We start from the raw sequence: 26,992 nt of genomic DNA on the forward strand, positions 1-26,992 counted from the left end.
GCAGTGTGTGCTTAATCTAAAACAGTGTTTAGGTGGGTGGTACACGTGGCACTGACTGCTTCAGAGATATTCACTCAGATCAAAGGATTTGATTCAAATCCATCATAACTAAACCCTGCCGAGATATTGCATTTCACACAGGAAATACATCACATTAGTGGAGATAAAGGTGCTATAACTTATGTTTCACTGTAACTTTAATGACTGACCATCATGGGAAGGGTGGCCCTAGGGGAAAAGTTAGTGGGTCACATGCTCAGTATCATTCTCTGGGAACCAGGAATATCTATGTCAGTGATGTCAGACACACTTAACTACTGTGTACTCCAGTTCTAATATTAGCATGAGTGACCGTGAAATCACACTGGGAATTGCCTTTTTTGATAGGGGTACAACTTTACACACAGCTGTGACTCACACTTATTGCACTGTTACTGATTATGTAAACCATCCAAACAAGCATCTTACATCATTTGTAGATAGTTACACACAAACATTTAGGGTCACACAAAACTCCACTTTCTTTCAAGTTGATGAGTGTGAGCTATTTTCCTGAACATCAGTTCTGCATGTCAGGTCAACTCTGATGACAGCAAACTAAATCACTCAGTGTCAAGTAATTTTAACTTTCTCTTGCTACATTTATTAAGGAAGTTACACAGAGTGTAATATAGTAAGGCTAGTCAAGAGTTTGGTAACGTGGATCTACTGTAATGCTGAACAGCGCCACAGCTGGTGCCTTCCACTGTTTTGTTATGTTGGACTATGGTGCACTGATCGATGTCCACCAGCCTGTGCCCTTCTCTGAAGAGGGTTGGTGAAAGTTATGATTACTATATCCTACTGTTCATGTACTGAATGTTAGAGCCATGGAGACCTGGCATTGTATGGTAAGTGTTCAGCACTGTAGAATAAAGGAGCAGTGTGTACCATTCAGCTGTTGTCTGTCAGCTGTCAAAGCTAGCTAGCTGTTCTGGGACTTCTGCTAACTATATGCTGCTATCTCTCTCCACCTTCACCACCCACATTCTCATAATTTTTTGCCTCTGTGATCTATTTATTAGTATTGTTTAAAAATTTCTTTAGGCTAGCATCATTTTGTATCCTTATACTTTGAGTTTTGATTTCATGATGAACTGAGCTGTAGAGAAACAGAGGAAGTACATTTATATTATGTGTCTGCATAACATTTCAGGAATTCACATTTAAAATGTCAACCAACCAATAAAACATGATTACTAAGCATGATCACATCACCAGAATGGGCTTCTATAGAAACACACACTGTATATTGTCCACGGATAGTGCCACTGCACTGGTAAAATGCTGAGCTTACCAATTAACTTCCATATTTAAAAAACTGAAACAGAAACTTCCAAGTCTCCCAGTATGGATGCTCCTAGTTCTATGAGGGTTGCAGTGCAAGGGTGAAGATCAGAAATATTCAGAATTTCTATTCCATTTTAGTTAAAAGCCCTTCTCAGCACATGATGGATGTACTAAAATTGTTTTGCTGAGTTTTAAGAAAAGATAATGAGACAGAAAAAAAGTTTTGTTATCACAGCTGGAGATTGTAGAGATGAAAGTGGCAGCAAGCAGATATAAGAAATCACAACTATCCCCTACATTATCCTACAAAGGATACTTCTGGTTTATTACACCCTGGGTCAGTTTTTTAAACTGTAATTTTACTCACCACTTTAATTGCTAAGATGTTGATGGGAGCATTACTAAAAGGTGTCACACGGGTTTACAAACACAGGGAGAGAGACAATCTGACAGGTTGACAATAAACCTCCAGATCTAACAAACTTATTTGGAAGAGAAAATAAAGGACAATTGTAAAAAAATTATTACTCAAAGTATCTGCCATAAAATTCCATCATAGTTTACAGACCAACTGTGTGGTTATACTTTGATCTATTATACTTGCCATGGTGTATACACACACACACACACTTGTCACTGCTTTACTACTTCTGTAACTGAGTGCAAACTCTGACTGTTGCTGTGTTTCATCTGTTTTTGGTTTGTTTGTCTTCCAAAATGAAGAGTGTGATCCATATTTGCAGATGAATGAACATCTGCTAAAATATCTTATTTGTTAGCATAAAAAGAAACTACAGTTCTCACTTCAGCAACACTTACATCAGAATTACTTGTTTCTTCTGTATCAGTGATATCTAGGAATGCTCTCTTCAGATGTCATGTTTCCAAACTTTTACTGCTCCATGTCCTGTTGTTACTACAGACATGTCTGAAATGGCCGTGGCCATTCCACTCATTCTGTCAAGCTGAAGACACTTAACCACAATGGTCTCGGGGTTCTGGGAACAGTGTTTGTTAAGGGCCATTAAAAAATAAATATTACCATAAAATCATTATCTACACAAACTGATATACTGCTGAGTATGGTTATCTTCCAAGACTTTGTAATTTGCATTACAAATGTAAAGCAGGACCCAGACATTCCGGGTTCACTTTGGCTGTTTAAGCTGACAGCCAAAGTGAACCCTGTCTGCCTGTCTGTCTGACTGCCTGTGTTTCTTGTCCTGTTAAAGTTTTCATTGTCACTGTGTTCCCAGATCTCAGCAATTACTTTGGTGAGTATTACATTATCATAACAGATACAAAAGATAGCCCAAATAACAAAACTAAGACCCAAGTAATAATAAATCTGAATTATCCTTTGATGGATTATACAAGGTCTTTGCATGGCTCTTGAATGCTTTGCAATAAAACACACATAAGATTGACAAGACTTGAGTTTCACAAAAACAAAATAACAAAAATGAGAGAGTGCAGCTTATCACACTTTGGATACAAATAACTGGAATAAGAGGAAACTTGTAATGACCCACATGGCCACATCAAACAATCACAAGTGTTTCCTGCAATTTCCTCTCTTTAGTCATCTATATTTATAGAAACTATAGAAACCAACAGACAGATTTGCATAAGTGTTTCAGACAGCCACGGTTCAAAATACACTAAGTGTACTAAATGCACAGATGATAGTAGATAGAGTTTTTTGCAAGTGTGTGTGTGTATGTGTCCTGCTGATAGGTCCATTAGCTCAGCAGTTCAAGGTAGGTGACAGGGACTTTGCCTTTTTCATTTCCCCGTTCTCCAATCAACCAATCAGGGTCCATTCCTGGTACGGTGTATACAGTAATGAGCTGGAGAAAAAAAAGGAAGACATTTTAAGATAAAAAGGGCAGATAGCAAAAAATGTTCTACCAAAATAGAACTATCAAAATAGAAAATATTCCCTAAATTCATGAGGTTGTTTCTTGATGAAAGGGAAACAGGGAAGCAATATCTTGCACATGAAGTGACAATTACGTCTTTAATCCCTGTGTGTGCGTGTGTGTGTGTGTGTGTGTGTGTGTGCGTGTGTTTTGTTTTCCTGACCCCATGGTTTCATCTGTCTCATTCTCCTGTCTACTTTATCTGCCTCCATTTCCTCTAATTAGTGTCTGGACAATTATTGTTGTAAGACCAGACCAGAAAGCAAATGGGACAGGAAACAGAGTGAGCACAATTAAAGTACATCTCATCTCCTGCAGTATTAAGACCCTGGTCTGATCTCCACTCTTTGCCAGATAGTCCGTTCTCCTACTGCAGTAATACTCAGGCCTAACTCCTTGTGTTTTCTAGTGAAAAACTTACAGTGTAAAACTATTATTGTGCTTGCTCTTATACAACTTTCTCCTATGTCCTCAGTCTACTCCACTACCCACTTTCTGCCTCAGATTCAACTCAGTTCCTCTCATCCTTGAGGACTCCTTCTGCCTCAGGATCAAGAACTCCATCCACCCAGTTTCCTCCATCTCCCCCCACCCTCTGTTCCTTACTGAGTGAATTAAAGACTCCTGTAACTGCTCTTGTGTGTGATTCTCTGTCTGTTCTGGGGTCCAGCTGTTAAGCCGATACACTGACTGACATTCATGTCAGAACACCTTTTCTATTGCAAATCAAAGTTTCACATTTAAGGTGCAACTGGTGAATGACTGGGCAGCAAGAGTCAGCACTGGAAGGGCACAACTACATGTCAAAATCATTCCCTACATGCTGCTGACATTCACTGTGATCTGTTGTTCCAGAGATGAGGAGCTGGCTACAGAGGTCTGATAAGCTCATGTCTTTCTAATTCCACACCACCAGATTTTTTCATCTTCAAACTTGTAGTCATCAGAGCCAACTGATGCTGACCCAAGTGACATCACATTTGTCAGACATCACACAGGCTCCCTCTGAAGAAACAAAAGGCTATTTACTACTGTTTTCACATATAAAGTAGTTCACCAAGGATGTTCCTACACAGGTGTTTTCATTTATCCCTAGCTCCTCTGTGTAGATGTGTATCTGTAGATACATTGTGTAGATTCCATATCTGCTGCATGGATGGTATTACACTGGTAGCTGCATAAGTTTCATCCATCCTAAGAGACTGGTTTAACATGTTTATAAATACCCACAATGTTGAAACCTCAGCCAAAGTTTTAGCTGAAGTTAAAATGTGTTTTTGCTACTATGATTTTGTCTCTCATCTTTTATAAGTTGCACTGAGAACAGATCACATCAGGGCTGGTATAAACAGCAACCAATAATTTTTACAATGTACATATTGCTGTATCAGTGTATGCTGGGAAAGTCCCCAGGCCCTTGTGATCCTGCATTGAGAAACTGGATTGATAGATCCACATGAAAACCTGACGTTGATGTTTTTTTAAAAATATTTTCAGCCTACAGGCAAGAAGAGGCAGGAATGTTCAGTGTGTGAGTATACTTTTAGTGTGCGATACATGCAGTCATATAGCGGAAACTCTTACTGCTTCCTGATTTGTCAGACATTGTTCCTTGCATAATGGAGACGTTTGTGTGGGATGAGTCAGAATTTCCTACTGTACCTCATCAGCCAAGAGGGAGAGCTCACTGGCATCATGGGCGTCATAGTCATATAGCACCTTGGCCTTTCTGGTGCCTGTGGCAGGGAACTGCATCTGCTCCATAGCCAGTGAGCTGGGCTTTTGGCTGGACAAGGACGAAACTGTGGCCCCAGGAGATGATGGTCCAGACAGTAAAGCAGACGAGACAGGGTTGGGGCAGACGGCACCGACAGCATTAGCACATCTGCATGAAGTTTGGAGGACAAATGAGTAGATTTCTAGTTTGTTTATTTGAGGCTGTTATGCTATCCTGCAAAAAGACGAGATAGTGATCACATCCAGACATGTATCATTGTTTCATGTTTCATGCTAAAAGTGAAAAAAAGTGAAAACAGACTTGGAAGCTGGGCTGTGTGGTGTCTTTATAGAGATATCTGCCTGTTTTTGAATTCCTGTCCTTGTATTCTGACGCATCTTCTGTATTTGGTTATATTTTTTGGCATTCCTTTTGCATACTCAGATTTTTTTGTCATCTTTTCTCATGTTTGAAAATGATGATATCATATATTTAAAAAATCAGACATATGATTTATTTGTCCTCTGAATCACCATTAATGAGAACTTGAGCTGGAAAGAACACTAGCAGTTCAGTGAGACTATATTCAAGCACAACTGTGTTCTCATCTAAATGTTAATGTCAGCATGCTAATATGCTCATAGTGTCAATGCAAACATGCTGGTGTTTAACAGGTTATGTTTATGCTTACTTTAGCATGCTTACTTTAGCTTATTAGCATGCTAACATTTGCTTATTAGCAGAAAATCAAAATCAAATCTCTTTTTTTTTGCCACTGGGCTCACAAACAGGTTAATTATTCAGGAAGGGCAATCATCCAAATCATTTCATGAAATACTTGTAAACAAACACACAGATTCACTCCTACCTTAAGTAATGAATAAGCCCTTGATTTTTATTTCTATTCCATTTGTTTGATTTTAACTTGTGCAAATAAATACAATTTCAATTAAACTCAATATATAATAATAATAATAATAATCAATTATAATAATCAATATAATTAGGACTCGAATATAGTTTGTTTTTAAGTTATCTCTGGTGCACTTTTTAGTTTTGATCACCTCCAAGGCTGTTCTCATATATCATATATTAATCATTTCATGGACTTTCTGTGAAGTCATCTTTGGGTGGATTAAAGTAAGTAATAGATACTTCACATTCATCATTTAATAAAAATGCTGAAAATAATTTTAGAAGTGCTGGTAATACATCAAAAGTGACACTGCCTTACCAGACAGTATCGCTGTGGTGAGCTGAGAATTGGCATGTCATGTTGCTCAGTGTTACAAAATAGGTGAGAATAAACAAATTAGTGCTAAAACAAAAAAAAAAAAAAAAAACTTGCCAAAACTAAATGTCCTACCCATTGTGTTTGGTAGTGGGAATGTTCTTGCTGCAGCAGCTCCACTCAGTTTGTCTACAGATGGGATGTTGTGTGTTGAGCACTGAAACCAAATTAAATAATCCCTCTTGGTCTGATCAGATTGAGGACATGTTCATGATGGTAAGGGGCATTTGGAATAATATACCGCACTTGTGTTTTAAACTAGTATATACTGAGCTCTGATAATGTCCACCAACAGACTGTATGTTGTCTATAGAGCTTCTTCTGTTTGGTGCGGTCTCTACCTACATTAAACTCATCAAATACACATTCTCTTTCAGAAAGTCACTAAAACAAAAACTGATGAATCTCACAGATGTTACTTTTAGTTATTGCTGTTCTGGACTCTTGTTGACGGTTTTCATTTTTTGGTGTGATTCACTTTGTTTTTGTTTTCATTGTAAGTTTCTGTTTTTTTTCTGTTTTTGTTTCTTATTGTAAAAATAAATACAAGTGGGAGATTTTGAGATCTTCAAAGATTATATTGTGTAAAACTTCAATCATTAGTTTTGGTCTCAGATTTGTATTTATATATGATATCTATAATATGATACAAGTCCCATTTTAGGCAAGTTATATATGGTCCTCAAACTGAAATGAAGCTTAGCGAAAGTTCAGTCAGGGAGAGTGTCTATCTGCACATACCAGCTGAATCAGAAGTTGTTTCCTGCTATCTCTAAGCCCCACCTACCAATTCTGTTTTCATCCAGTCACAACCTGACACACCCAACTAGAGCCAATCACCTATAAGCTAGCACAGTGTAAAATATTCTCTCTCTCCGTTGTCATTCCGCTGTCATTTCAGCACCGCAACGTTGTTCTCTCAGTTTCGTGAGCCGGAAAGCGTGCTGCCGTCAGTATCTACCAAGACGCCCCCGCTCACTCAAAGAGACCTGAGACAAGCGCAACATTTATAAACCAGGGAATCTGTCGTTCCTCATCTCAGAACGCTATCATTTCAGTCGGCGTTCTTCTTCTTCCACACGGAACGGGCAGCTGCTCCTCCAGTCCCTACCACACCAGCTGCTCCAGCTGCATTTCCCCCATCATGGCCTTCTCCCTGCATTATCACATTTTCCTGCATCCCTGTTGCATTCCCCACATTATGGCCTTCCCTGCATTATTGCATCTTCCTGCATCCCAATTGCATTTTCCTCTGCATCACTGTTGCATTCACCCTGCTTTATGGTACACCGCCTTTTGCTTCCTTTTGTCTGATTTAGGCTGCTCATTAGGTACAGTACACCTTGCTTTTTTTGGGGGGGGGGGGTTCTTCTGCGCAGCAAACGCACAGGCCACGCTTTGCTGCTCTCTGTTGCAATCTTCTTCTTGTGCTCAAGTCGATTATTCTGTGCAAATCAATTTATTCCTCTTCATTTCTCTTCTTTCTCACATTCTTTTGTTCTACTATTACACTGTCCCAATTGAAATGGTACAGTCAGGAAGACTATCCCCCTGCGCACATCATCTGAGTTTTAATCTCCTTAACAGTTGGAACCCTGACCTCAAGTTCTCAATAGAATATGACCATAAACATGTGTCCTAGATATGTGGATAGAGTACTATAATGGGAGCCTCATCACTACTCTGTATCAAAAAGAAACAGATAGGAATACATTCTTTCTAACTGTTGCATTCTGAAATATGGTTTACCTAAGAGCCAGTTCTATGACTGAGACACCTTTGTCATTCTAATGCAGAATTTATTGATAAAGTTGTTACAATGAAAAAAATGCTTTCTCAACAGAGGCTATTCTTTACAGAGTATTGATGAGGCTTACCAAGCCACTTACTCACTTACTCAGTCCATCTCCTGTATTACCATATACACCCCTCAGGCCCATATCCTCAAAAATACTATTCTAAAATATTGGCCTATTTTGACCTCTGACCCAGTATTAGCACAGCAATTCTAGGAGCCCCCCCCCCCAGTCTATAAAAGAAGCCCTAATTTACACACAAGCTTGTGCGGGCAAACATTATGGCAGATCCAAAACAGACTCTCAGATTCCCCCCCTTTAAAAGATGGAAATTACCCATGTGGCTTCTGTGCCCAGTGCCACAATACATATAAAACCTCTGTTTTTAGACATCTAAGATCGGGCAGTTTTCCTATAAAGGGCTATATCACATACAGCACAGAGAATGTAATTTATCAATTAAAATGTCCATGTAGACTTGTATAGATTCATAAGACATATATAGGGAAAACTACACGTATGCTAAAACAAAGGATCAGAGAACATAAGAGCCCCATCAGATGCAATGATGTGAACTATCCCGTCATTTCAATGAATCTTCACTCCCTATCTCCTCTTTATGATTTCAGGGCATTGAACATTGTACTGCCAAGAGAGAAAGATATGGAAAGAAAGATATGTCAAAGGGAGCTATATTGGATTCACACTTTAGATGCACTTCAACCTATGGGCCTCAATGAGGATTTTGATACGAGTATAATGTAATTTAAGATTTTGTCTTTGTTATTGTCTTGAGGTCTGTGGTTTATGATGGCCTATGACTGATATCTCTCCATAGCTCTTTATCCTATTTTGAGATTTTTTTTTTTATTTAATCTGGATATCACTGATATGTTATGATCTAAGCCTCAATGATAATGTGATGGAATTATAAATGAATATTGTCAGTATAAGGTGCTTTCTTATTGTTTTCTATATTCACTGTGCTCCACCCCTCTCTAAATCACCAGGGATGACACAGGTGTACTGCATACCACCAGTGATTAGGAGGTGACTGGGTATCTTGGCCTGTCTGCTCATTGCTGAGTTGTGTATACTCTGACGAAGGTCTGATAGACCGAAAGCTCACAAATTAAGTGAAAATAAAGTGAAATAAATACCACAGGCTTAGTACTGCAGCACATAACAATTAACTAGCTAACATCCACTAATGTTACATTGCAGAGCGGAGAAGAGCAGAGATTGCTGAACTGTAGGTTTAGGCTCTCTAAACGAGACTGCATATGTTTTAATTTTATTCTGTGTTATTTTTCCACAGAAAAGAATTCAGTTATTTATGTTCTGAGCTTCTTGAGTTGCAGGTTTAAATGACTTATATAGACTTATTTTAGAGCTGTAATTGCAATTAATTGATATATTTGCTTAAGGTTATCATACCATGAGAATCTCATACTGACCCATGCCTAGTTGTATCTCAAATGTAATCTCATGTAAAATATTTTGGGAAATATATTTTCCCTTGTGAGACCCAAAAAAGCAGCATGTGGTTTTGAGATATACTTCCATTTGTGTCATCATTAAATGGCTTAAATTTTTACAATGTCCCTGAAAACAAAAGTTGTTCTTATCCTAATCTAATCTATTTCTGTCATACAAATGTTACAGCTCAAGCTGCCAACAGTGATGAATGCTCACCTGTTGAGCTCCCTCTGAAGGTCCTGCATGTAGTGATGACACTGGGCGTAGTAAGTGGCCTGAGCCTCTGCAAAATCTTGCAAACAACGCAGGTGGTTGAGCTAAGGAGAAAATGTGAAAGATTAACTCAGTACAAGTGCAATACCCACCAGTGCACAACCACAGACTAAATATACTGATTTCCTCATTTTAATCCAAAATGGTTAAATGGTTCTACAATTGCTTTCCTTGGAATTCATTGTTAAATGGTTGTATGTAATAACACACAGTGTATCCAGCACAACTTTGAATGACATGTGCCTCCTGACATGTGAATGTGCAAAACATAATAAAAATATTCCTACAAATGTTCCAGTTCTTTTCTTTTTCACAACTGTCAGTCTTCAAGTGTCACTTCCATTGGTACGTTCATTGGTGGCTGACAGGTGAGTGCATAAAACAATGTATGAAGAAAAAAAGAACAATAACAAACTGTAATTAAATGTGAAGATTTTTTTTTCAGTTTATGTTTTTAAAACTTTTTTAATTACAACATTTCTTGTGTAATATAGAAAAACATGGGGCACAGAACATCAGTTCTTGCTTATCATTAACAAACATTAATGAGAGTGAGAAGAGAATGGGAAAAATCTAATCAGTGTTCATTTCATATGGGTAACAGTCCAATTTCTTCCAGTATTTTTGCCAATTGTCTTTCTGCAGACGGGTGGTGCAAATCATATTTTGCATGGATTGTGTATAAAAATTTGGCTTGTTTGGATGGGTTGCCAGGAAAACCAAAGTGGAGATGTTTGGCCATAATGCACAGTATCACATTTGGCAAAAACCAAACACAGCATATAAGCACAAACGACAGCCGACAGCTAAAGCTTGGCTGGAATTGGGTCATGCAACAGGACAATGATCCCAGGAGAAAGTCCTGCATACTGCCCGGGAGAAGAAAATCTACATGCAAGACAGAAGGGTAAATTCCGACCGTGAATATGCTGAGGAGGTGCAATAGAAGAGAAAGGAGTACACTTGCTTTAAGAAAGAACTTAAAGAAAACAAAAGACTATATAGACTCATGCAATGATTACAAATGGAACACACTTTGGACTGAAAAAAGGAGGTAACAAAATAAAACAGGAAGACAAAAGAAACAGGAAGACAAAGGAAGACTTTCTACTTGGTTGTAAAGTGCAGGAACCCAACCATCATTGAGCATGGTGGTATGCCAGCTGGTGGCATGATCAGCCCTTTCAATTCTTATTTTTCCCAGATGTGAGCCCAGAGAGTCTCCCAGTTCTGTCTTCCTCTACAAATAATTATAAAATGGAATGGACTGCATTTACATAGCACTTTTCTACTTTTAATGACGACTCAAAGTGCTTCACACTATGAGTCACATTCACTTCACCCATTCACACAAACACTGATACAGTGCTTCTCACAACCACTCATATACCTATGGTACATGCAATTTAAGGTTCTGCATGTTGTTCAGGGATACTTAAACATGTAGACTGGAAGAGCTGGGGGTCGAACCACTGACCCAGATGCATGGATGTGCCCTCAACATTTTCTGGTAATATGAATGTTGTTACATCAGGAGGGACATTCCAGTTTGTCGGGCAGTGCTAGTTGGATTATAGTGTCTTTAACTCTAATATCCGTCTTTTCTGTTCCTGCCACTTTCTCTCAAAATTGACCTGTTGTGTCTTGAATTTTCTTGTTGATTTCAGTAGTCTGGGTGTCCTGCCCTGCTTTCATATCCTTTCCAAAGCTAGCTTGAAATTCAGGTTGTTCTTTTTTCATATCTGACACTAAGTCACTCATCGTTTTGGCCATGACTTCACTCACCACTTTAAAAATAGATCCAGGTCTAGCTGCTGCTCCCCCACCGTCAACCTGAGCAGAGTTGCCATTTTGGCTGAAACCTGAGCTATACCTTATGCTGCTATTCTATGCTAGCTCAGAATATTAAAACTTTTGGAAATAAAACATGTATTCACTGGCAGAGAGTTAGATGAGGAGATCAGTATCACTCTCACATCTGGACATGTAAGGTAAGGGTGCACAGCAGTTCTGTCCAAACGTAACAAAATCCACTGAATAAAAAATATCTGCTCTTAAAATACTGTATGCTGGAATCACCCTATAATAAGCCTACCATGTGTAAGGGATTCTTTGTTGTCTTTGTTGTTGTAGCATGGAATGCTCCTGGGTAACATTCTTTCAGACAGTGAATGTGTTCAGTAATTCTCAATGATTCTGAAAATCTCTGCAATATTTTGGATAAACGATACAATGATTCATGTTGCTCATTTCCTCTATCATTATTCTGGACAGTATGGTCTGACTAACAGTGTTCCATCACACAACTGGCGTCACAGACTCACATGTGTGCTGCTGATGCCTTCTAGCAGCAGTCTGGTGACCTCAGCTTGTCGGTCAAACTCAGTCTGAGCAACACGAAGCTCGTGCTCTGCCTGTAGGTGGAAATGAAAATACAGGAAGGAGGTATTAAAGTGGCCCTAACAACACGTCCTGTTTTTAATGGAACATTTAGACACAAACATAGATAGCCTGACACTATCTTAACCAGTGATACTTACCTTGTCCACTTCCTCACTCAGCAGCTGAGAGAAGCAATGTGAGAACAGAAAGAAAACAATCATGAACCATTCTCCAGACTCAAACATCAAACAACCTAAGCTGTCTGTCCTGAGGGGAATAAACAAGATAAACAAAATTTAGGAAAATTTTACAGAAACTGGGTTTAGTTTAATCTAACCAGTTTAACAGCAAGTTAACTTGATCTTGACCCCTGATCCCAAGTCAGTTTTCAAACAACTCTGAATTAACAATTAAATACAGACTTTATTTTTGGCTAGATTATTTTATTTAATTGCAACAATTTAATTTCTATTCTTTTAAAACAAATTCATTTAGATCATACTGTATATTGATTTTACACAGTCTGCTTTGCTAGAGCTACCTACCAATGGATATTTTAGTGATTTTTTTTTTTTTTTTAGCTTAATTCGGTTTTGTTCATAATCAAATGGAGCATAAAAACCTATTTTTCGATATATCTGTATGGTTCTCTGATTACGATTCAGGCGTCAGGTTTTCACTTACACATGTCCTTACCGTGTTTCATGATCCAATATTAATTTCTGCATTACACAGCTTTTGCAGCACACACTGAACCAAAATACACCTTAATAAAGCTGTTAAGGTATGTTTGACAACTGAATGGCTCTGCATCCAAATTTCTTTTATGTGAATACCAACTCTTCTTTGATTTGGTTTCTTATGATATTTTGTATTGGATTTTGTGAAATAAATCTCTTGAAATTAATTAAGTTTTCGACCAACAGGAGAACCAACAGAATCACTGAAATACTGTATGTCTACGTAGATTCTCAGTTATCCAGGTCATGGTAGTCCTAAGCCAACTGGATTTCTTTTAGGTTTCCTGAAGACGTTTCACCTCTAATCTGAAAGGCTTCCTATGTTCTGAAAACTGGTTAGGTAGTCCCAGGTATTTAAACTCTTGGAAGTGGTCCTGAGTGTCATTAACCCACCCTGTCGTTATGTGAATTGTTAGGGTCTCATGTCTCCAGGTGTGAATGGGGGTTAAATCACCTGGGTAAGGATTTCAGGATTACGTTATAAGTGGCTGCACTAATGTGCAGTGTGCAATGCAGTGAGGTTATGCTTGGATGTCTTGTCCTTGGGATGAACCATTTTCTGTCTAAGGGTGTTGTTGGATCTGAAGTGCACCGGGATGTTGTGTTTGGAGAAAATTATTTTGAATTTCTCCGACAGTCCTGCCACATAAGGCATGAAGATGTTGTTGTGTAACAACATGTAATCATGCATGCATCCATGAGCAAACATCTGGCATAATCATTACCTAGATTACATTAATCAAAAATGACTTGCCTGGCTGCCATCTAAAGCCTTCAGATTGGCTCAGGACATCCTTGGTCTCATACTTTCAAGATGTGAAGTATTACAGTGTCTATTAGATTATTATAGTTTGCATATGCCTAAAAACAGCCCTGCTAATACAAACACTATCATTTTGGCTGTGTCCACATTGTGACAGAGGCTCTTTTCATGAACGTCTCTAATTTTGTATATCATACACAAGCTAAATAAGATGAAATAATAAACAGCTCAACAAATGTAACATTTTAGAAAAACAGTAAGTTAAGTCTATTTTTTATTTAGTTTTATATCTTTTCTAAAAATCCAGAGAAGTTGTGCTGACTGCCCCATCTACTTGAAAGTTTAGAGTCTGTTGTATCTCAGGCAACACAGATGTGTGCTCTGTTGCAACCAAAACCACACCCAACAGTGATGTATCAGTGTACTGACACATCTTAGAGTACAATGCTACACCACAGTAGCAGAATGAGTTAAACCACTAAAGACTGGCTAAAACAAGATTTTTTGTTGCTGTCAAATGTAAGTGAAAAAAAAATCCCAGATCCCAAACCAATGATGAGAAATGTAATAAATTAAACTGAAGGAGTCACTCAAGTATTGCAACTCAATTGGCCTGTTCCATTTATTCAGTACTGCTACCCCACAATTATGATTATGATTATGATTATGATTGGGGTTTTTGCAGCTACACTTTTACTCTTCACAACTCTATTATTCTTATGTGCTGCTGTGGCTGTGAAGGCCATAGCTGTGTCTTTGTTTTCTTTATTTTGAAATGTTATGAGCTGTCACTGACACCTCAGATCACAGTGATTGTTTAAACGAAACTTCAACCTCGCCTACAGTGTTCAAGATTTTAGCCTACGATGGTTAATCTGGTAAACTGTAATTTAGTCAAAATTACTGTGTATTGTTGTGATTTTTACAAAGAGCATTCTATTCAAAGAATGGGTGTGATTAAAATTGTCAAATAAAGACAGAGCCTGATTTGACCTTGAATGTACCGTAAATGCTCATGTGACATGCTTGTGTCTTACAGTGGCTGTCGTTGGCCACCAGCCTGAACAGAAATTGATCTATACGCTACATCCTGCACATGCTGAAGACTAATGAAAGTTTGTTGTATTGTGCCCCCCAACTTTACATAATGAATATTTGCAAGTAGAAAAGTGTTCAGTGTTTCAGTTCAGTGTTTCTGATTATGTGTTCATATAAGGTAACTTCAAAAATAAACTGGAAAAGGATACGTGTTGGAGACAATGAGGGAAATCACAGTTACTGCGTGGATGAACGACAAGGTTAAACGTTAAACATGTTTCATAATGTATAATAATGTTACAAACATAGGTTTCAAATAACCATACACACCACACACACCCCCCCACCCCCATCTGTCTCTGCCTTTACCTGACCATATCTACATCAAAACTAAATTTAGGAACTAAAGGATGGAATGGCAAAGTGACCTTGGGGCTTTTTGGACAGGAGAAGAGGTGGATGAAAACAGTATTTGCCACAGAACATTGACTAAATCACTGGAGAATGACTAAAAGCTCTCACATTTCTACCACCATAAATAAACAGCACAGAATGTCAAAATTCTAGCTCTATTTTACTGCTAACAGATGTTTACATGTACAACCTTCCTCTGCTCTGACACAGTGGGATCCGTCATAACATCCCAGCTCTCCCAGCCACTCTGCAGCTGGTTCAGTTATAGAGCCAACACAAAGAGAACAAACTGAGAGTCAGGCATCAGACCTTTTAACTCAACACAGGACCAATGTGTTCATTTAAAAAAAAATCCATTCACTGTGATAAGACAACTACTATACATAAAATATGATGATATTTCACTGCAGTGTAACTTTCTTATTCCTAATTCTGATTTGATGTAAACTTTTTCTTTATCTAAAAATCAACTGAATCTGTCAGGACTGTTGCTGTGTCGTGACTGAAGTTTAAGGTTTAAACTTGGGAAAGAGCACCGTGTATATGTAGAACAAGCACGGCATAAGTGTCTGTGTGAATGGGTGAATGTGACCTGTAGTGTAAAGCGCTAGGAGTGGTTGATATGACTAGCTCTATATAAGTGTAGTCCATTTACCATGTACCAATGATAATCTAAAATAAAACCAGCTGCGGAGGTGGTTTAACAGGTGATTCTATGATCCAGTATGAGAGCAGATTTCTGCAGTTCAAATCATTTTAATAACAGCCTAAAGTTCCACCATATATTATCATCTGAAAGCAACACTAAACCAGTATACAGTAATAATAATAATAATAATAATAATAATAATACACAGAAATTGTGTCATATCTGCCTCAATTCATATTGACACAATAAAAAGGGTCACTGATAATAATAATAATAATTACTGATTATCTGAGATTAGTTACAGTAACCATGTAGCAGTCCAGTATCTGTAGACATGAGGTCAATAACACTGGTGGAAAGTAACTAAGTACATCCACTCAAGCTCTATACTTTAATACAGTCTTGTGGTATTGGACTTTACTTGAGGATTTCCATTTTATGTTTCTTGATACTTCATTTCTTTTACAGCTATAGTTCCAATAACTTATGATGCAATGTTATGCACTAAATGACCCAACAACTCCACCTTGAGGAGCTACACCATTAAAATTCTTCTTAAACATTCATGCATTTATATACATTAATAATCAATAATAAACTTGTCAATGGCAGAATAAGCAGAATAAGCGCTGTCGCCTCACGGCAAAAAGGTTCTGGGTTTGAGCCCAGGGCTTTTCTGTGTTGAGTTTGCATGTTCCTGTGCAGTCCTGTGCTTGGATGGGTTCTCTCCGGGTACTCTAGCTTCCTCCCACAGTCCTAAGACATCCAGCTTAGGTTAATTCAATTCAGTTTTATTTATATTGCACCATATGACAACAAAAGTCATCTCAAGGCACTTTTCATATAGAGTAGGCCTAGACCATACTCTTTAAAATAGGTATTTACAGAGAGAGACCCAACAAATCCCACCATGAGCAGCACTAGGCGACAGTGGCAAAGAAAAACTTAAGTAACTTAAGTGCTAGCATGTTAGCCCAGCTAATGCTCAGTAGTCCCTTTTACACACAGATCATGCACTACTGGTGTTAAGACCCTCTGATACCTTTGTCTGTTTACACAGAACCACAGAGGGCAGCTTAATCCTTAACCAAGGTGGAGTAATGGCACTATATTCCCGCCTTGAACAGGCTGTGTAAAAGGGGCTAAAGACATAGGCCCTGCATGTGTGCCATGTCTTTCTCTTGGGACTCTTACCGCTGATGCACTGGCAGACAGAACATAATTTCGAGGCCTTGTCTCCTGAAAATCAGGTGCAGCCTACAAATAAGAGCAGGGAGGGGGAAACAAATGTTGGTACAGTCATGCAGTTACAGTTGTTAAGCAGAAAAAAAGTTAGCCAAAAGAATACAGACATAAAGAAAACTAAGCAGAAGAAACGCAAGTGCAGATCATTTAAAACAAGTTCAAAGGGGGGGGGGGGGGGTGATTTTTTGGCTATTTCCTTAAAAAAAAAAACCCTGCTTATAGACTCATTGATTACTTTGAACAAGAACTAAGGCTCTGTACTTTATGTCTAGCCATGACCACCATGCTGTGAGTAGCCCCCACCCCCCCACAGCAGAGGACAGACTAAATGGGATCAAAGAGATAACTGTACAGAAAAAAACCCTCTGTTGCTTTAAAAATCCATGCAGAATTTAACAGGCTAACTTTACTTTGAACTGTTAATTCAATCTAGTTTATCCATCATGATGACACAAATTCCCCATAAGGTCACCATGTAAAAATAAACAGATTATCTGTGGATAATCCATACTCATTATAGACTACTAAGCACCAACCACAAGGTATATACTGTATAATATTCCGGTATAATATTCCTTACTCTTTCTTTAAGTTAAACTGTGGACTTTGGTTCTGATGTTATGGCTCTGCCCTTTTAAAATGAACATACTCATGGCTGGATTAAAAACCCAGGAAGCCAGGTAAACCAAAGAGAGTTAGACAAAGCTGAACTTGTTTTGTGATATAGGACTATAAAGACTTGATAGTTGAGGTGTTTTGCTGATTGTGTCATTCTGGCCCATGACATTTCACCAGTTTATGTCACCAGTCCTCTACCTGAGTGTTACTACCTAACTTTTATCTGCTTTACATTTTTAATGTCAAAAAAGACTAAATAAAACTTTAACGTTCATTTTCAGTTTTTTCAATTCTGTCTGCACATATTTTAACAAGGATCTGTACCAATAAAATATTGCATTTAGAAATGTGCTAATCCATTATCTTCCTATGAGTCTCTTCCTATGAAGCCATCTGGTTTTGTTTATGTGACTATTGGTTAAGCTGCAATAAGCAATTATTTTATGTTAACAATGGATTAAATAGACACATGTAATGTGAAAGGGGCCACTTACAGTGAAGCAGTTCTGCTAGATGAGTATTTTAACATCTTTCAGCTGAATATTTCAAGTATACCGGGCTGCAGCCTGCAGAATGGCAGTGTTCAGCACTGAATGTTTATTCCCACCCACAGTGGTTTGATTGGTTTAACTATCAAATCATTGATTGTGAATGGATGCCAGCTGTGAGCACTGAGTGTGGCTGGTGTTTGGAGAACAGTGTGGTACAGAGAACAACACCAGTATGTATGTCAGAGAGTGTGTAGATGATGTGTGATCACATAGCAGATTGCTATTTAAATGAGCACATTTTGATCATGTGATTGTGTGAAAAAAGAGATCAAAATTCTAAATACAACACATGCAAATCTGACAGTTAAACCAATCAAATCACAGTTGGTGGGATTAGAGGTTCAATGTTAAACCCTGCCTGCTCTGCAGGTTGTAGCCTGGTACTCCTGCATTGTTTTAGTTTTATATCCCAGAACTTAACCATCTTTTACTGCACTCTCACCACTTAAATCTGTAAATCTTGTTTGGAGGGGAAATAAGAACAGGGGAAAGCAGCAACAACAACAACAACAGTGACAAGATGAAACTCACTGCTGCTTTGGCTTCTGCCTGCTTGGCTTTTTTCAGACGTGCTTTGCAGATGTCAAGATCCAGTCGTCGATTCTCCAGAAGTCGCTTCTCTTTCTGCAAAGGACAAGATGGATCCAGTCAGAAACACTGGATCTGTTGCAGGGAACAAACCTTACAACAGTTGGTTTCTATCCATTCAACAGTACAGCCATTTCATAGAAAACAGCACAAAATCAGACAAAGGTCAGAGGTGTAGTAAGTTGAAGTAAATTGATCAGTCAGTCAGAGTTACTGATATAGTCCTCCAGTCTCCTTCCAGGAAGTTGCGTAGAGGAGTGAGGAAGGTGGCAGCTGAGGTTTGGAGGAACTCACGCTCGGCCCCTCCCAGTCTCTTCTGGTACTCTCCCACTGTTATCAGGGTGCTACCTACAATTGGCACAAATACACATATGCACACTTGTATTACACACTATGTGAAAGCTAGTGACAAAGTACAAAGTTTCATGTAAACATATTACTAAAACAGGATTCCTTGAAGACCTAGATAACTTGTGTTTTGCAGAGAACTACAAGCTGAGTTATCTGACTGATGATATTTTTCCGGTTGTTCAACTGGACATTTTGGCCTGAAGGCCACGGTGCCACCAAAATTATGGAAAGCCATTCTATGGGGACCACAAAGATCCAGAGTCAATGTTATGGGAAAACCTGTGTAAGGCATAAACTTGTGTTAGAGGTTTGTCATTGCTACATCAAGTCTGGAATGGCAGTCAGAGAAAAACAAATGATTTTCATGAGATTCTAGGGATGTAACTGTATTGTCAATCTCACGATATCGCAAGAGCAAAAGTGTCTCGATACTGTCATGGACCTGGACAGTAACAAATGATAGGTCTTCCAGGCAAAACTGTAGTTTAGTTACAGCCGTGGTGGAGCAAAGCGAAGAGAAATTAGAACTACACAGACCATCATCCTTTGCGCTGTGCTCACTCCCTCTTCAAATCTACAGTGAAGCAGGCAGATGCTGGTGTTGGAGGTGAGGGAGAACAGAGCAGGGGAGAGAGACGAAGCCTTTGAAACTGAGGATGCCCCAGCATCTTTTAGATCTGACATGTGGAAGCATTTCAGTTTCCCCATGTCACCAAATGAGAGAGTGAGAAGGAGACAGATAAACAAAAAACAATACGCAGTCACTGTCAGACACATCGGGGAATATTACTGACTGTTCTTTGCAGTTTATTAACCAACTGACTGTTTTTAAAGTCAAAATGAATGCCTAAACAGATTGTTTTGCCATATTTTTTTTTTTTAAATATGGCAGTAAATACCATATTGTGGACTTGTTACTGAGGTATCATCGTATTGTGAGATTTTTGTATCGTTACATCCCTAATAGATTCTGTAAATGTGCTGTGAGCTCTGTCTCCTCAATATGACATTGACTCATACTGAGTCATAATTACAGCAAAAGAATGTAACCAACTGAAAACCATATTCATCACCTGAGGTTCTTTGAATGCAACTGATACCTCTTTTCCATCAAATTAGCTCTGGTTCTTGAATAATTTCTGTTTAGGATCCAGCAAACCAGCCTGCATTTCCACCAGTTTTAAGCAGAACCACTGTAATCAGTGATGCATCACTGATGGAGGGCATTAGTTGTGTTATTACAGATATTTGTTGGCAGACCCTCACAGGCCCTCTCCAGTGTTGCCATCTCCATCCTCCCTTTGGAACGTGACACGCCCACTGATGTTGTCAGTGTTTGAACACCTGATATTTATTGCTTCCAGCTGAGAACCAGTTTGTTTTTGTTTGAAACGCTCAGAATGGAATGATCAGATGATGGTAGGGAAGAGGCAGTGTCCTTACAGACACTTGTTTCTCTAGACTGCTGCTGGGTTATACTGTGAGGGTGGACCAACAGTTAATGACTGATAGTCAACAAAGCTGGAGAGATTATTTATCATTAAAGATTTTCTTTATGTGATAGCTCCAGAAGGTAAACTCCTTAAAGTAACGCCAACAAATATTTTGAACAATCAATCAAATGACCACATCTTGACTCTTTTGCCTCTTAGTGTCAGAACCACAGAGAGTTAGTGCCCAACTCTGCAGTTCATAATATTAATTTCAATGTTGTGTTTTTCTACAGCCCACAACTGACCAACATGATCAATTACTGTAGTTTTAAGCATTCAGTCCTGGTTGAATTGACAACATCTGTGGATACTGATGGCAACAATCCAGTGCAATGATTAAAGATTCACCACATCACATTGCTTTAATAAGGAAGAGAGCCACCTGTGTTATCTGACAGTGTAATACTGAATGAACTCATGACTGAATGTTGTCTTCTGCATTACATGAATAGTGCAAATGCACCAGTGATTTCTGAACATTTCCTGTGCATCGCCAGTATGTGGATAAGCATTCTGAATCCTGTGTGAGAAAGGTGGACTCCAATATCAATATCCAATACCAATGATCTACTAAACTACATACACACTATCAAAACAGAAAGCTGAACTTGATCCCACATGGTTTTGGAAAAACAGCACTTTCAGGTACAGACTGACCAGGTCTACTGTCTTATTCATTACATCCAAATAAATGCTGTTAAATGTTCTAGCAGTTTACAGATGGTCTGTAAACTATTTAATTACTATTGCAAATAGAGAGAAAGCTGCTTCACAATCACATCACACCCAAGCCCTTTAATACTTCATCAGGACAGTAGATGGTAGTGGCTGCGTGACACTAACTCAGAGTCTCATTAAGTGAAGCAGTATCGGTTTCAGTGACAGCTCCACTGACCATATGGTGTCTCTGGACCAAATTCATTGGCAGCTTCCAGCATGTACTGGCCCAGCAGCTCTGGGTTGGTCATCCTGGAGGGTAGCTTCTTGTCAAATTTGTCGTAGATGAACCCCTCTATTCGAGCACCTGGAAACATGACGTGATAAAGAGACCACTGTGAAACCGTACACACCAGATGTAAAAATAGTGGTTGTGCCTGTTTGAGTCAGAGTTTTAGGAGCCTAAATCAAAATAATCAGCACAAAATGGCAACTGTTAGAACTTCTGTATGAACATCCAAAGACTGAATTAATGATTATTTCTGGAAAATAAAGCTGCTGCAAAGCTCTTGACATTGACCTGACAGATATGCATTTAGAGATGAGCTCTGAGCCCTAGGCTTCTACTGGCTATTATAATAACTAGCCACATTTGCTCTGATGAAGCTTTCTAACATTAATGACCTGCTGAGAGTCTGCTATTCCACTTTTCCTGTGTTGGTCCACATGTTATAGTGGAACAACATACCTTTCTTATGTGTTGCTATAAAGTGCCTTGAGATGAAATTTCACTCATATGTTAACTATCACACATCTGTTAAAGCTGGCACATCGTGTTGATTTGACTCACTGTGCAGCTGTATTTGTATATGTGACTTAAAGTAATCACTGCCTGAATTATTAGTGCACTGACTGGAAACAAAACAAATTCCTGCAATATAGTAGGGAGGAATTTCTGTATGAAGCCCATCAGCACAGAACATCATGAGCTAACTGATTACTGCACTAACTTACTGATTCTCTGCAGTCAACAAAACAACAGAGAACAGGGTGGAACAATAAATATTTTTTTGGAAATAGGCTTACTTGTCCAGAGTTAGATGTCAAGATAACAAACCTCACCTACCAACACCTCTGATGCTCACTGAGTAACATGTTCTATCTTTGAACAAAAATATTACCCCACATTTTTATACTTTTGTACAATTTAACAGAAGCGCATAAAGATAAAACAACTGGATGAGAAAAACTGAGGCCTTTTTTGTGGTTCTAAAATAAAATTAGTCACTAGATTTTATAGTCAGAGTTGGAAAGTTCTATACAACTACAAGAGACAACGTAAATGATCTTGACTGCATTTAAGACAGGTTCCTATGAGGTGAAAGGATTTCTATCCAGAAAAGCTTCCTTTCTGTTCAGCTCAAGTCCTCAGACATGGCTGGAGATCTAGTACAGAGTCATTTTGATTATGCTGCCATCTCCTGGTACACTGCATTATGACAGCATCCCAAAAACAAATGACAAACAGCTCAAAACAAATTGACATGGGGTATATTACTGGTCCATCTATGAACACACCTGGATCCTGCACATTTTAAAAAGCTTAACTTTTTAACTGGTTAATGGTGGAAAAAAAGAAGCATTTACATTAAGATGTTGCTCACTTACAAAATTGTTTAAAAAATATGGCACCAAGTTAGTTGATTAAATATTGCTCATTGCTAGAAAACAAAAGGTAGCTCCACAAATTTCATGGCTTTTCAATTCAATTGAAAATGTTGCTCAGTTTCAATTTCAAGTAGCCTACTGGACAAAAATACATTTCTCCACAAAAGTCAGCTGTCAGCCCAGTAACACCCCAGGAAATGCCTGAATGTGTCCAATTTGACTGCAGTCTTATACGCCTCTCCAGCAGTCAGCAGCAGTTCAAACTGACCATCAAGTCAGGTGAGGTCGATTTCGAATGCACCTCATGTCAAACACATCAAGGACTTGAACAATGATTAGTCGAGGTGAAACTTGTAGTGTGCTTGTACTGTGATTACCTAATCTGACATGGTGACAATCATGAAGGAAAAAAACAATTGTGTAGTCAGATCCCAGCATAACTGTACTCTTATATGTGTTAATATTAGTGATGACCTAGGCTCACCTGTAGGAGGAACCACATGCTGCATCACCAAGTTGTTATTGTTCTTGTTCATTTTTAAGTCTGTAGTTTTATCATGAACACTGACACTTTGTTATTTGCTATGGAATATTTTCAGATTCCATGTCTTTTTATCATAGTTTGTATGATTTACACATGTTTATATCCAGCAGTTCTGATAGGGTAATGACAGAATGTCAATCATATTCATGAAGCTTATAGGAACCATTCTTTTACGGTGAGTTTCAGAGAAACGTCTGCCTCCAGCAGCAAACAAATCACTCAGTATACTTAAAGCTAAATTCCACCCAACAAGATGAATTATAAAGAGCAGCAAGCTAAAAGCTGGTTTACTGAACATTAAGATTAATTTTCACACGCAGAGGTGGTCCCTGAGCCCCAGACTGGGCCCAGGACTTAATTATTGATCCGCCTTTCTTTCTCTATGCTGCCAAATGTTTTGAAACCGTTATTTGTCCACTGGCTTTTTACAGTTCCCAGCAGCCCTGAAGGCAGCATTGGCTGTATCCAAGCAAACAAGTGCTGGCAGGTGTTTTCCTGCATAGAGGGTCATTAGTAATTCAACACCTGTCTGTATCTACAGTCTAAGTCAGTCCATGCACTGTGCAGCGGACTAAACCTCAAACATATGATATGATACAATAGATCATACATGAACCTTGGTCAAAAAAGTGTAGGTATATTGTAGGAGTGTATATGCTACTATGTACAGCAGGTCATATGAGGTCAATAATATTGAGGAGGAACTGAGTAGTGAGTTCACACAGTCTTCCCTTACACAGCACTCACAAACTTACCAGTGTGGTCAACTGGAGCATGGGAGGATAAAAAAATACACAGTTAGACTTTACAACCAGAATCCATTATGAAGGTCTGTGACTATTCATGTGTGACTAATTTCTGTGCAGATGGATGACCAATTGAAAAATGTTGGACATTATTGACAAAATTATGTTCAAAATGTCAAATTTCAAAAGAACTCCTGTTTAACCAAGATAAAAGCATGTTTCAGACAGCTGTGGAGTCCCAGGGGTGACAAAGGTCATCAAAAAATAAAATGAATAATGTTTTTGATAAAATGAACGATGTTGGTGACTTTCTGTTAGATTTAATCAGTAAAATAATTAGAGGTCATGCAAACAAAAAACCTAAAAATACAATTCATTTCTTTTTACCACCATTATTGCATCAGACTTATTTACATTTTCAATTTTTTTTCTTTCTTATTCAGATATACTTTTGACTCATCAGAAAGCCATCCATGTCATTTGTTGGTTCTGGGACTGGGACTGTGTGGAATAATGACTGTAGTTGTGAGGAGATGTAAATTCTAGTTGGGAGGTCACATGTCTTCCTACAGACTGAGCAGAACTTACTTGGGTTGGGCTGCAGGAGCACCTCTGTTTGTCTCAAGATTTTTTCAGTCCAGTTCTTGGTGCCATCAGCACGACTGATCAGGTTCTCTAAGTGAGGATCCAGCTCTGTCTTCTCAGCTTGGCCCAGCTTCTCCTCTGTGAACTAGGAGACAAGTCAGGAGCCTGAGTGCACAGCGGAGGAACAACATAGAGTATACATATATGCTGACTTGTCAGGAACATGTGGACATGTGTGGGCTTTTCAGCACTACTTTAATGTGATGGAATATAACTGATGCAGATCAGACGTGTTCTCTGTTACTCCTGTAACCAAACCCAACAGTGATGCCACAGTGAACTGACACACCCTGAAGTACACTTCTACTTCAGTGCACTGAGGTGAGAAGTTAAACCACTGAAGGTCTGCAGAAACAAGGTCTCCAGCTGCTGATTCAGTTACTCTTTAAAGGGAACACAATACACTGATCAGCCATAACATTAAAACCATTGACAGGTGAAGTGAATAATATTGATCATCTCGTTACAATAGAATGTTCTGGTGAGTTCTGGTTTTTGTCTAGATGGTAATTTGACATGTACCACCCACCTAATGACAACGGCACTCCCTAATAGCAGGGGCCTCTTCCAGCAGGACAGTGCAACCATCACACCACATAAACTGAGGTCCCATGTCCATGCCCTGATGGGTCAGGTATTAGGGAGGTCCCACAGATGCTGGGTCAGATTGGAATCTGGGGAGTTTGCAGGCCAGGTCAACACCTTGGGCTCTTTGTCGTGTTTCTAGAGAAGCAGTCTGAACTTCCACTTATTCTATCAAACATGGCAGAAATGAAGCTACAGTAGCTGATCCATGTGTTAGTAAACTGACGTCAGTGCTGAAACTCAGTGGTTGCATTAAGATGCTAATGCTGAGATTATCATAAATAACAGCTACTGTGGTGGCTCAGCTGCTGTGTGAGGTTGTGGTTCAGCTCCCTTCAAGAGATGATTCTGAGTGGGTCACACTTCCCTGATTAAACCCCCCTCTTGCAAAGAATACACAGGTTAACTGTTATTACCAAGCCACCATGGTAATTGTTCAGTGTCTTGTAAGTCCATATGGGTTGGGCACCAGAAAGGTGCAAGACAAGACGAAATAATTAATCAATCAAGCAAAAAAACAGTTGTTTCAGAGCTAACTAATTTGTACTATGCGAGTCACAGAGCCTATAGCAAGAACTCAATTGTAAAATGTTGTGATTAAAATCTTCCTTGATGATCGATACAAGTGGCCTGCGTTAATGATACAAGACTACGACCGTTTACTCGACGACAGTCACAGAGTGAGTTTCGTTGTTTATGTGTGTGGATGGTGAAATGTTTCATGAACTCCAGTGAGTCTGCTTCCACTGGATACTGAATATGACAGGATACTGCCCCCTGTCGTCTGTTCCTCAGAGGAGTCTGTATTGTTTGTCTAATGGGTAATACACTCGATCACAGTCATCAATAATGGATCGAGGCTTGACAAGCCTTTATCGCTTTACAGCTGACCGTCTCCTCAAAATACACCGCAAAATATACCTGCTTTAATCTGCACAGTGATGACCGAAAGTACTAGAAACTGCTTTGAGTGTGTAGAATAAACCAAGCATCATGGCCCACAGCCACCTTTCATCCATGCAGGATGTATTTACAGCGTGTCGGGAAATCAATCTACGCATAACTGCGGACTGCTCGGTGTGCAGCGGGGGGTGTTCTTACCTGCATCGCCCGGGTGAAGAAGACCCCGGCATCAGAAGCCAGTTTTTTGACGTTGAAATCCATGGTGTGGGACTGAGCCGCGCAGACTGACAGGGCTTGTTTGTTTCCCTGTAGAGGAAATCCTCGGATCAGCTGAGATGATGTAGCAGCAGACGTAGAACTGAAGCCGTAATCCTCTTCATGGACGATCGGAAATCTGCTCTCCGCCCTGCGTTTAAAGAGCCCACAACACGGGGCCGAAGTCACGACTCCCCCCTGTCACCCTGTCACCCTGCAGCATGTCCTGTCCCTCCACCATGACCTTGGCACATGGGTACATCCATATTCTCGTTCTCAATTTTCACTACAAAGCAGTTCCAGCGAAAACTTAATAAGGTGCGTCCTGTAGATTACACAGAGTGATTAAC

At 39.1% G+C, this 26,992-nt stretch overlaps 1 protein-coding gene across 2 annotated transcripts; it reads right to left on the minus strand.

Annotated features, from left to right (window-relative positions):
* Positions 1 to 315: 315 nt before the first annotated feature.
* LOC108877809 (endophilin-B2) lies at positions 316 to 26,964 on the minus strand. 2 transcript variants are annotated; one of them, XM_018668005.2, is made up of 11 exons: positions 26,586 to 26,962; positions 24,843 to 24,984; positions 21,535 to 21,663; positions 19,010 to 19,143; positions 18,739 to 18,831; positions 16,988 to 17,050; positions 12,348 to 12,371; positions 12,132 to 12,221; positions 9,751 to 9,851; positions 4,914 to 5,136; positions 316 to 3,179 (listed from the first exon to the last, which is right to left on the minus strand). In XM_018668005.2, exons 1-11 carry the CDS (start codon positions 26,646 to 26,648, stop codon positions 3,072 to 3,074), a joined length of 1,170 nt encoding a protein of 389 aa, XP_018523521.1. In that variant the 5' UTR covers positions 26,649 to 26,962; the 3' UTR covers positions 316 to 3,071. The 2 variants fall into 2 exon arrangements, with proteins under 2 accessions (XP_018523521.1, XP_050934212.1); XM_051078255.1 differs by lacking the exon at positions 16,988 to 17,050 and having other exon boundaries at positions 26,586 to 26,964.
* Between the last annotated feature and the right edge of the window lie 28 nt (positions 26,965 to 26,992).

This window comes from Lates calcarifer, linkage group LG2 (genome assembly GCF_001640805.2).
Source record: "Lates calcarifer isolate ASB-BC8 linkage group LG2, TLL_Latcal_v3, whole genome shotgun sequence".
Classification (NCBI taxonomy): domain Eukaryota; kingdom Metazoa; phylum Chordata; class Actinopteri; family Centropomidae; genus Lates; species Lates calcarifer.

What these genes read in the sequence shown, in the direction of transcription:
- LOC108877809 (XM_018668005.2), bottom strand. Translation starts at nt 26,648, where the DNA reads ATGGATTTCAACGTCAAAAAACTGGCTTCTGATGCCGGGGTCTTCTTC. An exon ending in TCTTCACCCGGGCGATGCAG is followed by an intron (nt 24,985 to 26,585) that starts GTAAGAACACCC and finishes CTTGTCTCCTAG; the next exon opens with TTCACAGAGGAGAAGCTGGG. An exon ending in AAGGCATCAGCAGCACACAT is followed by an intron (nt 9,852 to 12,131) that starts GTGAGTCTGTGA and finishes TTTTCTCCTTAG; the next exon opens with CTCAACCACCTGCGTTGTTT.